The 11,920-nt window shown below is 55.3% G+C and overlaps 5 protein-coding genes across 5 annotated transcripts, besides 8 other annotated features; all 5 read right to left on the reverse strand.

Moving 5' to 3' along the window:
• Positions 1-185: 185 nt before the first annotated feature.
• On the reverse strand, positions 186-1,118 carry Tco025E_01992 (putative mitochondrial carrier protein; the record flags this gene model as incomplete). The annotated part of the gene is made up of 1 exon (XM_029368928.1): positions 186-1,118. One exon carries the CDS (start codon positions 1,116-1,118, stop codon positions 186-188), a length of 933 nt encoding a protein of 310 aa, XP_029230987.1.
• Positions 1,119-1,211: 93 nt separating this feature from the next.
• Positions 1,212-1,235: a microsatellite.
• A 420-nt stretch (positions 1,236-1,655) lies between these two features.
• On the reverse strand, positions 1,656-2,825 carry Tco025E_01993 (TTAGGG binding factor; the record flags this gene model as incomplete). The annotated part of the gene is made up of 1 exon (XM_029368929.1): positions 1,656-2,825. One exon carries the CDS (start codon positions 2,823-2,825, stop codon positions 1,656-1,658), a length of 1,170 nt encoding a protein of 389 aa, XP_029230988.1.
• Positions 2,826-3,255: 430 nt separating this feature from the next.
• Positions 3,256-3,286: a microsatellite.
• A 158-nt stretch (positions 3,287-3,444) lies between these two features.
• Positions 3,445-3,482: a microsatellite.
• An 84-nt stretch (positions 3,483-3,566) lies between these two features.
• On the reverse strand, positions 3,567-5,603 carry Tco025E_01994 (putative protein kintoun-like; the record flags this gene model as incomplete). The annotated part of the gene is made up of 1 exon (XM_029368930.1): positions 3,567-5,603. The coding sequence occupies one exon, from the start codon at positions 5,601-5,603 to the stop codon at positions 3,567-3,569; it is 2,037 nt and encodes a 678-aa protein (XP_029230989.1).
• A 136-nt stretch (positions 5,604-5,739) lies between these two features.
• Positions 5,740-5,761: a microsatellite.
• A 195-nt stretch (positions 5,762-5,956) lies between these two features.
• Positions 5,957-5,992: a sequence feature (A-rich).
• A 433-nt stretch (positions 5,993-6,425) lies between these two features.
• Positions 6,426-6,458: a sequence feature (A-rich).
• Positions 6,459-6,622: 164 nt separating this feature from the next.
• Positions 6,623-9,832, reverse strand: Tco025E_01995 (uncharacterized protein; the record flags this gene model as incomplete). The annotated part of the gene is made up of 1 exon (XM_029368931.1): positions 6,623-9,832. One exon carries the CDS (start codon positions 9,830-9,832, stop codon positions 6,623-6,625), a length of 3,210 nt encoding a protein of 1,069 aa, XP_029230990.1.
• Positions 9,833-10,180: 348 nt separating this feature from the next.
• Positions 10,181-11,521, reverse strand: Tco025E_01996 (uncharacterized protein; the record flags this gene model as incomplete). Its single annotated transcript, XM_029368932.1, has 1 exon — positions 10,181-11,521. One exon carries the CDS (start codon positions 11,519-11,521, stop codon positions 10,181-10,183), a length of 1,341 nt encoding a protein of 446 aa, XP_029230991.1.
• A 230-nt stretch (positions 11,522-11,751) lies between these two features.
• Positions 11,752-11,798: a sequence feature (GA-rich).
• Positions 11,799-11,863: 65 nt separating this feature from the next.
• Positions 11,864-11,887: a microsatellite.
• Positions 11,888-11,920: the final 33 nt, after the last annotated feature.

Below are 11,920 nucleotides of genomic sequence, written 5' to 3' on the forward strand. Positions count from 1 at the left end.
CCTTCAAAAAGAAAAGGGACAATCACTCCAGTTTTTTTTTCTTTAATTTATGTATCTCTTCCCCAACAGAATGAGCTACTTGCCCTTCTTCTTTGCCTTCCCCCACTGTTTTGTTTGCCCCCTTCCCGCCACCACTCCAGCAGACACGCCAACGCGACGGGAGTCGGAGGGGGCGCCCTCGAGTTTTACTCGGAGGCGCGCCACGCCTTTGCATTCCGTGTCAAGTATTCAATCAAAAAGAAGCACGCCACTGTGTGGGTCGCACACCGGCAAAAGTACGGAATAAAGGAGTCATACATCGCCAACACACCCTCCTCACGGGCAATGCGGGAAATGGCTTGCACGACATTCGTATATTTCACCTTGGCAACTTGTCCTTCGACAGTTTTGGCCTGACGAGCCTCGGACGACATGCGTACACGTGCAATTTCGACTGGCATTGTACAGAAGGCATAGAAGAGGGCTGTGCAAATGCTTGCGGCATTCACGACAATGTTGTCGCCGTACGGTGTCACCTTCTTCCGTTCGGAATATTTGCTGTTTTGGCGACGCAGAAACGTAAGCATTTGGTCGTGCACAGCCACCTGACACACCCCCACAAGGGCCGCACGCGAGGCGAGGGCCCCAATTCCGCGCCAGTACCCAGCAATGCCGTTCGCCGCGTACACCTGTGCCGCCGCACCGCCGATGGAAAGCTTCGTCGCACTTGTTGTCTGCAGCACGAGGCACACCTCAACTGGGGAACTCAAGAAGCTCGCAAAGGCCCCGGAGACGGCTCCAGCAATTGCTCGGTCCCCAACAGTCGGGGCCGCACCCGGGTCGGCGCGTTTCAGGGCCATGATGGCGTCGCGGAAAATAGGGTAGCAGCCAAGGCGTGCTGGGGCGTATACCACCTGACGGAGGAGGCCCGCCGATAGCCCCTTGAAGGCGCCCCGTTCTTGTACCTTCCGCAAGCAGTCCAGCTGCGAGGTGCCGGCCGGCGCCATCATTACTGTGTTCTTCCACATCTCAAACGGGTGTGTCAAGACCCATCCAAGCATGCCGGAAACACCGGCGATGCCAATGGTGCACGACATTGGCAGTGGGGCATTCTTCTGAACCTTTTTCTCTGTCGACATGCTTTTGCAGGACCCGCAACGAACTAACAAGCGTAGGCGGCAAGCTTAGCCTCAAAAAAATCAAATATGCGGAGGCAAGGAAGAAGCAGCAGCAAAAAAAAAGAAAGAAAGAAAAAAGCATACACACACACACAGAGTGCTTCACGCAGCAGCCCTGAAGAACAGCACATGCCCACAGAATAAAAACAAACAAACCAAAGACAATACAAAAAGTCACTTCGTGCACTAGCGCAAAAAAGCCGCACTTCTTCCAGGTGAGCGTGACAAGCAACTTCGCAGCTTTCATGAAAAGTAACTTCACCAGTTCCCTTGTACAACCAGAAAACGAAGCACACGCAAAAACACAATGCCGTCCCTATTCATGGAGATGCGAGCACATAAAAATGCACGTAAAAAAAATGCAATCATTGACATGCTTCTCTGTTTGCCTTTTTGTTTGTTCGCTTTCTTATTGGCGTGAGTGAGAAAGAGGGAGCTATCTGTCTGTGTCTCCCCCGCCCACTCAGCGCGCGGAAAACGGAGGCCGAAAGAAAGCTCCTAACCCAATCCACTTTTACCTCCACGTGCCGCAAGAGTGTTTTTTCCTCGATAGCCTTCCTGCTGGAGAACAACCCGTTGTCGCAGAGTTCCCCGCCAGTGATCATGCAGCTGCGTTGCCGTCCGAGCAGGGTGCCACACACCACGGTAGGCATAAAGTATACTTTCAAACCTTCCAGGCCCCTTCCCAAATCGCGCCACGCCCTGCAGTATTGCGTCGTCCTCCTCAGGGGTGAACTTGTGCCGTCGCTGCTTCGGCCGCGGCTCTGCGGCGACAACGCCACACGCCGAACCCACTTGGGTTCCCAAATCTCGTCCTCCCGCAGAATTCTGGGAGGCAGGCACCCCGCGTTCTCCGTGACGCACCAAGCCCGCCACTGCATCAAAGGAAGTTAATGCACAAGTGGAACCGGGTACTGCGGGCATACGCGCCAAGACCTCCAGCGCATCGCTGCACCCGTTCTCACCGTCACCGTCGGCGGCCCCAGGAGAACGAACTTTTGAATTAACAACGGCAGTTGCCTCCACCGCAAGAGCAGCGCAAATTGCCTCCGGATCATCCGATTCACGTGCACGCTTCAACGCCTTAAACCCAATGGTGGCCAGAGGGTTAGATGCTTCTTGTGGCTGGCTTCTTCTTTCATCGCGGCTTCGGAAATGTTCTTGTAGTACGGCGCACACCTCCTCAAGCTTCACCTGCGCCTCTGCAGCCGGCAAAGACGCGCCCACAGCAATCTTCTTGTCGCCGTTTCCGCCGTTGTTGTTGCTATTGTTTTCCTTGACGAAATCCGTTTCCAACTGACCAATGACCCGGGAAAGCAGAGCGTCCTCACCGCGTATGCGTTGAAGCATAGCGTACAGCTCGTTTGCTGTCAGTGGGTCGTGGTTTAAGTTCTGGATGCCCTCGGTTCCAGCGGAGCTGGTCTCCTGAGCAGGAGGTGCTTCTATCCCACGGACCTCTAACGAAGAAGCGATCACTGCAGACGCAATCCCATCATGGTACGTGCACGTCTGCCAAAAAGCCGAATCCTCGTGAATCACACTGAGGGCCAGTAGCCCCAAAACTGCAAAGTGGTTTCCGCGGCGTATGTGACCACGGATGATCTCATGCAGCACTGTAAAATCCATCAGCGGCGGGGTTGTAGAGGTAGAGCAGCGCGTGTGTGACATACGCCTACGATATGGATAGTGAAGCAACCCCACCGGCGGGGGAAAAGAAAAAACAATACGAACACACGCGAGAGGAAAAGGGCTGTAGCACAAAGACGCGGTCCCCGCTGTTTTTTTTTGTATGCTTGTTTCTTTCTTAGTTATGTGAGTGTTTTCCTTCCCTTCTATTCTTGTTTTTTTTATTCCTTTGCTTCTCTCCTTTCTCGGGCAAATGTATCTTCCTCGTTCGTTCCCTGTGCAAGGAACGTACTCTCTATGCGTATACGCAGCAAGAGGGAAGCCAACCCCCTCCCACTCCCCCTCCAACTGGTCCTTCCTTCGACGCAAGATGCAGCAAGCGGGAGAAAATGACGGAAAGCAAGGCATGCGTCGTTTTTGTTCGCGTCTTTGAGTCCAGTTTTTCATGCTTCACAAACTCCCATTCCTTTGCTATATATATATATATATATTTATATATTTATCGTTTTGTTTCACGGGGTGAGTTTCATTCCCACTGTGCGCGTCCCTTGCAGTCTCGGTTGTTGTTCTTGGTTGGCTCGCAGAGCCTCGCCCGCCCTCCCACCGCCTACGCCACGCACACCGCAAGAGGCAAGCAGGCACCACTCACAGATACATCATGAAAAACAAAAACAACAATGACACAAAAACAAAAACAAAGGGCGACGCACCGCAACATGACCCTCTCGGCAGGGCTGCCCACACGCTGTGACAGCCACATGTTGCCCTTTCGCGGGGGTGCGGCTAATCCACTGTGAAGATGTGTCTATTGCGCAGCGGGAGCTCAGCCATGCGCTCGCCAAGCTTCACCGCCAACTCCTCCTGCCGCCTCGCAGCTTCCGCCTGTTTCCTCAAACGCTCTGCCTCACGGCGTGCTTCACGATCCGCCATAAGCGTCTTCTCTCGCTCCTCGTCCTCCCTCACCTCAATGCGTCGGTGCATATCGCTTTTCCATGCCTCCTGCCTCTGCTGCAGCAACTCCAACTCCGCGGTGTGCCTCGCTGAGCTCGTCGCATCTTCGACGCCTGCCGATGTCAGCGGCACCGTGGGCGTGGGCTTTGAAACTGGAGCTGCTTCCTCAGACGCAACGGGCCCCTCCGCTTCTGTCTCTCGTCGGGGCTCATGCTCAACCTCTTTGGAGACGCCTTCAACAGGGGTTTCACGTTTCTTTTCCTGCGGGGCAGGCTCTGTTTTGCCAGCTCCCGCCTCTGGCTTCTCGGCCTCCGCGGCGGCCCTTTCCCGCTCACGTCTAGCTGCCTGCACCTTTTCCATCATGACGCGTGCCCGATCCTGGTCCCCAATGCAGGAAACCTGCGGAACAGACGGCGTCTCCGCCGCCGGGGGAGGTGCCGCTTCCGGCGGCGCGGCAGGCATGGAGGTCGGCTCCGCATTGCCGACAGAACCCGCGGTGGCAGAGTCCTGAGCGGAAGCACCAGCACGCCCATCGAAGGCGTCTCGTGTGTCCTTCACCTCCGATGCGGATGGTTCTCTTGCGGCACGCAATTCCTGCCGCATCTCCTCCGCGGTGACTCCTGATGGCGCCGGAGGCACGACGCGCAGCACCAACGTGAGCAGTGATTTCTTTTTCTCAAACTTCGCCTCCAAAGGTGTCGACTCGACGGAGAACGGGAGCGTCAGCGTCCCATAATAAGGATGCGTAGAAGCCTTCGCGATGATGACGTAGGTGCTTTCCACCTCAATGTTAAGCTCTGACGCGGCCTGCACGCCGGTAAACTCCATTTTTACGACGAGAGCCTCGGGAACGCCAATGCGCCGGTCCACTATTTTCCATCCCCAGGTGTCAGAGAGGTCAATATGTCCCCGGTGAGCAATGCTACAGTGCGGCAGATGCTGTGTCTTCTCCACCTTCTGACTAGAGGCCGCTGTTGCTCCTGTCGACACTCCACCAGCCTCAATGTCCTTCTTACCCGGCGTCGCTTTCCCGTTCCCCTCCGTGCTGGGCAAAGGCGGGAGTACTTTCGTCGGTTGCGTCAACGCCGGCTCATTCATTGCAGCCGCGAAAGGTGACTTCCCCTTCTCTCGGCTGATCGTCTGATTCTGTGGGGTTCCCACGGCCCGGATGCGGCTCGGCAAGCGACGGAACTCGAAACCATGGCGATCACCATAGCCGCTGTTGATGTGTTCCACGGCAATGTTCACAAGAAAACAACAAAAACGATCGCTGCGATCTGCAAGCTGTAGCGTGTCCGGGTGAAATACGGCGTCATATACGACGACTGTGCCTGCCTTGTCCTCATCCTCCGGAGGTTGTTTTTCTTCCACCTTCACCGGGGCCACGACGTCTTCGGAGAACAACTCGGTCCTCGGTTTTGACACAGAGACGGGCACGAGCCAGTTGCTCTTTTGCTTATCGCCCGTGGACTGCTCAGAGAAGGCGTCGATCTTCTCGCTACTGCACATGTTCACATAAACTTTGGGGGTCTGCCGCCTCGTTTTGTCCACTGCCTTGAGTGATGGGTGCGTCACGCGGTACGAGGTCGCAGGCTCCAGCAGCTCCACCACAAACCCCGGTGTGGGGAAGACGAAGTCAAAGCTGTAATCGCCGCCCGCCTTTGCCTCGCGCTCGACCTGCTGCAGGTAGGCCTCCTCCTCGCGGCGTGTCTCGGGGTCCTCCATCGACTTCATGTAGTCCTGGAAAAGCTCCACAAACTTGGGGTCCTTCATCTTCTCCCGGATGGTGCGCAGCTCCTCGGGGGTTGGGGCGAACTTCTCCCCCGCCTGCGCGTCCCTTCCGGACAGGTGGATCGTCTCTAGCGGCATCCGCCCGCCGCCCTCGGAGGCGAGAGGTAAGGAATTATTATACTTAAAGCTTACCAAAAAAAAATACTGGTAATAATGCTGCTAATAATAAAGACCGCTACCGTGGGAAGACTGGCGATGATGGGGGGAAAATGCGAAAAAACAAACAAACAAACAAAGGGGGTAACTAAATCGCTTACCGAGCATGAGGGAGAAGACAAGAACCGGCATCAACGGCAGTGCCCGCGTGTACGCATACGCTTCGCAGCTTCCGGGAGGAACTCGGCACATTGCTAAGAGAAAATACACTAGAAAAAGGAGGCAGGCGGTTGTTGCTCCGCAGAGCTAATTTCCCACTATACAGTTAATGGGTCAATACCAAGAAAACCAAAAATAAAAATAAAAATAAAGGAAGGAAAATCATTATGTATTTGCTTTTTTTTAAAGATTTGTTAGCCATACAATATGTAAAATGACTTCATAAGACGATGGCGCAGTAAAAACACTCAGCGCCATTCCACAAGCAAGAGGTGAATTCAACCTTAAATTGCGGGGAGAGAATGAAACAGAGGAAGTTGCAAACATAAAAAAAAAAAACAGGAGTTTTTAAGCTTCATTTCCTCAGAGGCTAACGTTGAATTTCGTTTTGATTGCTATCCGTACCAAAATGCATGTTTTGTAGGTACACCGTTTTAATAATCAGTTTTGTCTTCGCTTGCGCTTCTATGTGACGGCCCCCACGACCTCCGTACAGTGGGCGCGAGCTCCTTGCCCTGGTAACTAGTCCCCACAGGCGTTCATGATATATATACAAGCACTCGCATAAAAAAAAGGCCATAGGTGAAAAAAGGAAAAATAAAAATAAAAATAAAAAAATGGTCTGTCATCGAAGAGTGCCTCGGCTGATACTTCACATTACACTTTTTTTTTTTGCTTTTTTGAGGGGCAAATCCGCCGACACTCTCGCTCCCCCGCCGGGGTCACTGGAGCCCAAACTCCTGGCATCCTTGCTGGGCCTACCAGTAACGCCATGCCGGGCCTCATACTCCTCGCCTTTTTGTTAAGCTGCGTTGTAGAAATCGTGGAGACGTTCGAGGAGATACCGAGGCCGAACGCAGCGTCGCCACCCCCCTCCTAAATGAACGGCACCTATGGGACTTGGCACCTTGTCCCTGCTGGGCCGCGTAATTGAGGGCAGAACCCGCCACGCATGCCGCCGGGGCTCCATTCCGATCCACCGTTCCTGAGCTTTCCTGGGCTTGGGCTTGCCCCTCCTCCGCGTGCGCTGGCTGCTCACCTCCGCGCCGGGCGCCTTGCGACTCCTCCGCGCGTCCAGATAAGGGATGCGCCTTCGACAACTTGCTCGCAAACTCGTTGTCGTGTCGCAAGGACTTACTGCGAAGTTTCCCCCGTCGTAAACGTGAGGCACGAGGAGAACGGCCAGGAGTGGGCTGAGATGAGGGAGGGCGCACCTGCGCCGCCAGGCCAGGCGGTGGCGCACTCCGCCCAGTGGCGTCCCCCATTGGCGCTTCTACTTCAACAGTGCTGTCCAAAGTGCTTTCCACACCCTGTTGCCTCGCCTTAGTTGTTTCCGCTTCCTCTTCCTTTTCAGTTCCAGGATTACGAGACGCCTCTTCCTGCGCCTCGGGTTCAGGATGCAGGCCCAGCCTCTCCGCTGGCAAATTCTGTGGCTTTGGGACCTCCCAGGACCACAGCTCCGTCGATGAGCCCTTGACATTTCCGCCGAGCTGTTTGGCTGGCAACTCTCGCGCGGAAGCCAAGGACTCTGGAGACGTGCTCGACCGTGGTTGGGACGCCGACACCACAAAGTTGGCAGTGACAGGGAGACTTGTATTCGCCTCCAGAGTCTGAGCCTTCTGCGCCCGTGCTGTGCTAGGGTAATGTGGAGAAATAAATAAGTTATGCCGTATACGGTGCGACACAACTTCTACGCCACTTGATGCCTTCATAGTCTGGTGCTCGCCCCAAACCTGGCGCCGAGAACTGCCATTTCTTAAAGTGTGAGACTGCGGCTTTCTTGGACCTTTTGCATTCGCTGGGCTTCTCTTACGCTTTGGCAGCGACACTGACGATGTGGGAGTCGGAGTTGCATCAGTGGCAGTACCATCCCCATCACCTATATCAATGGGGCTGAATGTCCTTAACTCGGGAATGTGTTTGGTGTGCATCCATTTCTTCGATTCCATACTTCTCTTCAGGTGAGCCTCCGCATTACATACATGAGGCGGTTCATCTATCAAACAAGGCTCATTCTCATCCTTGTCCGTGTCCTCGGCGGATGCTTCCATGAACCTGTTCAGTCCGACTGGAGTCCCGTTTGCCACAGCACTATCAGTGTTTTCCGTCTCAACGTCGTCGTAGGAAGTGAGACTGGTGGAGTCGCTGCTTCCCTCATCAATTGGCGTGGGGATTTTTTTCTGTGGCGTTTGCCGCGGACATGTCGACTCTCGCTCCGGCGGCGAAACATCTAACGGCAAATTCGTCGACAGGATCGCGTCCTCTGGGAGCAAAAGCGTCGGCCAGGTGCGCTGCGGCGGGTGCACGGCGCCGGCGCCGGACCTCCGCCTCTCCTCGAGGAGGGGGTCGACAAAGCATTTGGTCGTGGTCAGGGAACACGGCGAGGAAACCGGGGTGGCGCCGTCGAGGCTCCAGTCGTCTTCAACGTCGGGGGCAGACGGCGACGTCCCCGTCACGCTGCAGTACGTCTCAAACGACGTGAAGGCACGAGACAAGTCCCTCAACGGCGCCTCATCGCTCTCCAGAAAACTATTTTCGGTCAGCCACATCCTCGCCAGCTGCCACCGCTCCGCGTCCTTGTTTGTGTCCGCGGCGCCGGGCAAGACGAGTCCCCAGCAGGGCGTGGTGGTGCACCCCGCCGGCGCAGTTGCCCGCGGCACACCGTCGCCTCCCATGCACCGCCCATAGACAACCGTGTTTTCCACCGCATACAAAGGCATGAAGTCGCGTCGCGGGGCACTCCGCAGCAGGACGCCCACGACGGGGCTCTGACTGGCGGGCTGCTCCGCAAGGGGCAAGCCGAGAACGCAGCGAGACATCGTCATCGCACTTCGCTCTCCCAGCAGGACGTGACAAACCCCAAGATCTTTTGTAGCTTCACAGACACTGGAAGAAAAAGCAATGTCGGAGACTTTCGTCAACTCCTCACACTCTACTAGGTTCTCGGCGTCGCTCCAAAACAGCTCACATGAACGCAACGATAGGTAGGAAGTATCAAGCTCCACCACAATACATCTGCCAATCGCCTCTAAACTCGCAGAGGCGCAGCCGAGGAAGAGGCAATCCTGAGCCAAGCAGCGTCCATGCTCTGAGAGGAGGAGGACGCTCCGTCCCTGGCGTGCCAGTTTAAGCGAGGAGCCGTGGATCTCGAGGGTTCCCTTATCCTTTACCCACACACCGGCGCCATTTTGCTCAAAGAAGCAGCGGGAAAGGCTAGCGTTGCTATTCCCCCCCACAATAAGACCGTGACCGCCGCAGCAAACAACAGACGTGCATTCCGCCTCCAGTGCGGCGTTACCAGACAATGCCAGCGCCGTGGACTCCACACCTGGACCAGTAAACGTACAGTTTGCAAGCTGCACACGCGTTCGCCCCAGCGCTCTCAGGGCAGGCACCTCATGACTACCCACAGCCCCCCCAGTTCCGCAACGGTGCCTAAATTCACACTTTGAAAAGGTACAGATACCGTCCAGTGCAAGATGCACACTTGCAAATCCAGACGACATTGGTGACCCCACCGCAGCATCGAAACCTACAGAAGCTCCAAAAACGCAATGTGAAAAAAAGGCCGGGCCTTTTCCCACCAACTCTACACGGTCCATGAACCAGACCCCATGAAACCCAATAGGGGCACAGGAAGTAATCTTGAGCGGCTGATCAAAGATGAGCCTGGAGGAGCCTCCACCTTTTTTGCCATGGCCATCATCCCCAGCGTCAGCTTTCGCTAAAGCGGCTGCATGCTTCATGTGATTTGTGGCACTGATTAAGCATGAAGCGCCATTTTCAATACTTGGGCACCGTAGATACCCAGAGGCAAAGAAAGAAGAAGGTTCTCCGGGCGGGAGTTGCTGTAGCGCAGGCAGCAACGTGTCAGACGTTACCTCCGTTGCAGACCACCTTGAGGCCTCACGCATAAATGCCGTGAGTTCCGCCTGCAAGAGAGACGACTCTCCGGATGCACCCTTGCCGGCTTCCTTGCTGCCGCGTCCCATTTCTATCTTGCCCGAGACCTGGAGGCAGCGCTAATCAGGTGTAACGCTCATAGACCCAGACAAAAAAAAAAAAGTGGGTTAAATTCAAAAAAAAAAGCAGAAAAATAAGGATGAGGACTGGGGAGGAGGGAAGCGCAAGAAGAAACGAAAAAAAAAACGAGTAAGGCCACATGGCACGCATGCACATCCTTCTTGCTGTCAATGGCGGCAACCACCAGCGACGCGTGTCCCCAGCCAAAAGCGTCATCGCCCAGCACGCTTCCCCACCCCCCTCCAACCACCAACTTGACATTGTCCATGCTTCGTTTCCCATTATTATTCTTTTTTTTTCTCCAGCGTTTTTTTTTTTCACGCATCGGGTGGAAAGTGTTGATGCCGGAGATTTACCCGACGTTCCGCCACAATGGCGGCCACCTCCTTTAAATCCGTGGAGGAATACGGGGAGTCAGCCTCCGGGACAAAACCCCACTGCAGCTGCCATGCAGCCCGACCTTCTGGGGAGGTCACAGACATGCCACCACCAGCACTCCTCGAGCCATGCGGGTGCGGGCGGGTCGTAGGAGACGCGTAGCAGAGGGTGAGCTGCTCCCCCTTCTGTATCTCGCGGATACTAAAGGTGTGCAGAAACGGCTCGCACACCAAGTCGGAAGGAACGCCAGCCAAAAGATTGTCAAAGACGTCAATTCCACATAAAGTCTCTTCCGTCGCCATTGTGTAGTAGCAATTGGGCTCCGGCTGGTGATTAAGCTTGTCCACCAGCGGAATCAGGGTGGCGGCGCCAGCACGCCGCGAGAGCACCAAACTCACCCACCATGCATACTCCTCTTTGGACAGGCGCTGACGCAAGTAGGCACTCAACGGCAAGCCCTGCATGTCGTCATGAAAATACTCCCACAACTCAAGTGCAGGGCTCTTGCTACTCTCACCGGGGCCTTCCCCCTCCGCCCCCAAGAACGTTGTTGCCTTGCCCGCCTCTAGTATCTGGGTGATCTCCTCCCGCGCCAAAAACGGCAGATTGTTGCTCGGTATCACCGACTTCTTCAGGTAGTTGACGTAGCCCGCGTGGGAGGGGCGCCACTCCTCGCTTGAGACCTCGTCCCCCGCCACCACCAACTGCCCCACCAGATCCTCCACGTACATGAAAAAGGACGTTATAGGATCACTGGCAGGCGGCGGCTGCGCAAAGAAGAGAGCTTCCACAGGTAAGCTGAGGAGATATACACCAGGCGGAATACGCTGCGTGGCCACAAAGGAACTTCCACGCGCCCCACCCTTCCGCCGCGGAGTCGCCAACGTGAGAAAAGGCGAGACGACCGCCTTCAGATCTTCAATAGCACTCCGCACAAACAAGACATCATCCATGCTGGTGGGCAACGCAGAAGTGGCACCAGGCTGTGAAAGACAATGTTCCCCACGCCACCAACGTCGCCGTGCGGCTCTCGTCAAACCGCTTCGCCAGCGACGCAACGCAGCGGCCCCCATACCAAGCTCACGACAAAAAAAGTCTGCCACAGCTTCGCCATCTTCTGCAGTAGAAACAGCCAGCGGGGGAAACAAGTGAGACGAAGTTCCGTGGCCCTCCCCCACGACGCCGGATCCCACACCAGCGGCGTCCCTGTAGATCTGGGCAATGGTAGGCAATGAGCAGTGTAGATTACGAAGAAGCAGCGACGGAGCGGAGCGAGGCATCCCTCACCTCATCTCTCTCGTACACAGCAAGCCCTACGGCTCCCACCCCCACTGTCACGCGGCCTCAGCCAACCTGTCCTCGAGCAATAAAAGCCTAGCAGCGAAAACCAGATACGCAAATAATATAAAAAAGAAAAAGCAAGAAACGGCAATCCATGCCGACATGAAGTCGTGACAAGGAGGAGTCGAACACCAGTGTGTAAGAAGAGAGGCATAACATATGTGCAACGAAAACGAAAAAAAAAAAAACAAGAACAAAAAGAGAGAGAACAGAAAACGACGCTTGCAACAAGTGTTATGCTTGCATCTTGGAATCCAACGTCGGAGTGTGTGCAGATGCGACCCTCTCCGCCCCCCCCCCCCCCCACGCCACGCAGAACGCACACACACGCTCGCACC

The sequence above is a fragment of the Trypanosoma conorhini genome (genome assembly GCF_003719485.1).
Source record: "Trypanosoma conorhini strain 025E chromosome Unknown Tco_14.4_contig_00073, whole genome shotgun sequence".
Taxonomy (NCBI): Eukaryota; Euglenozoa; class Kinetoplastea; order Trypanosomatida; family Trypanosomatidae; genus Trypanosoma; species Trypanosoma conorhini.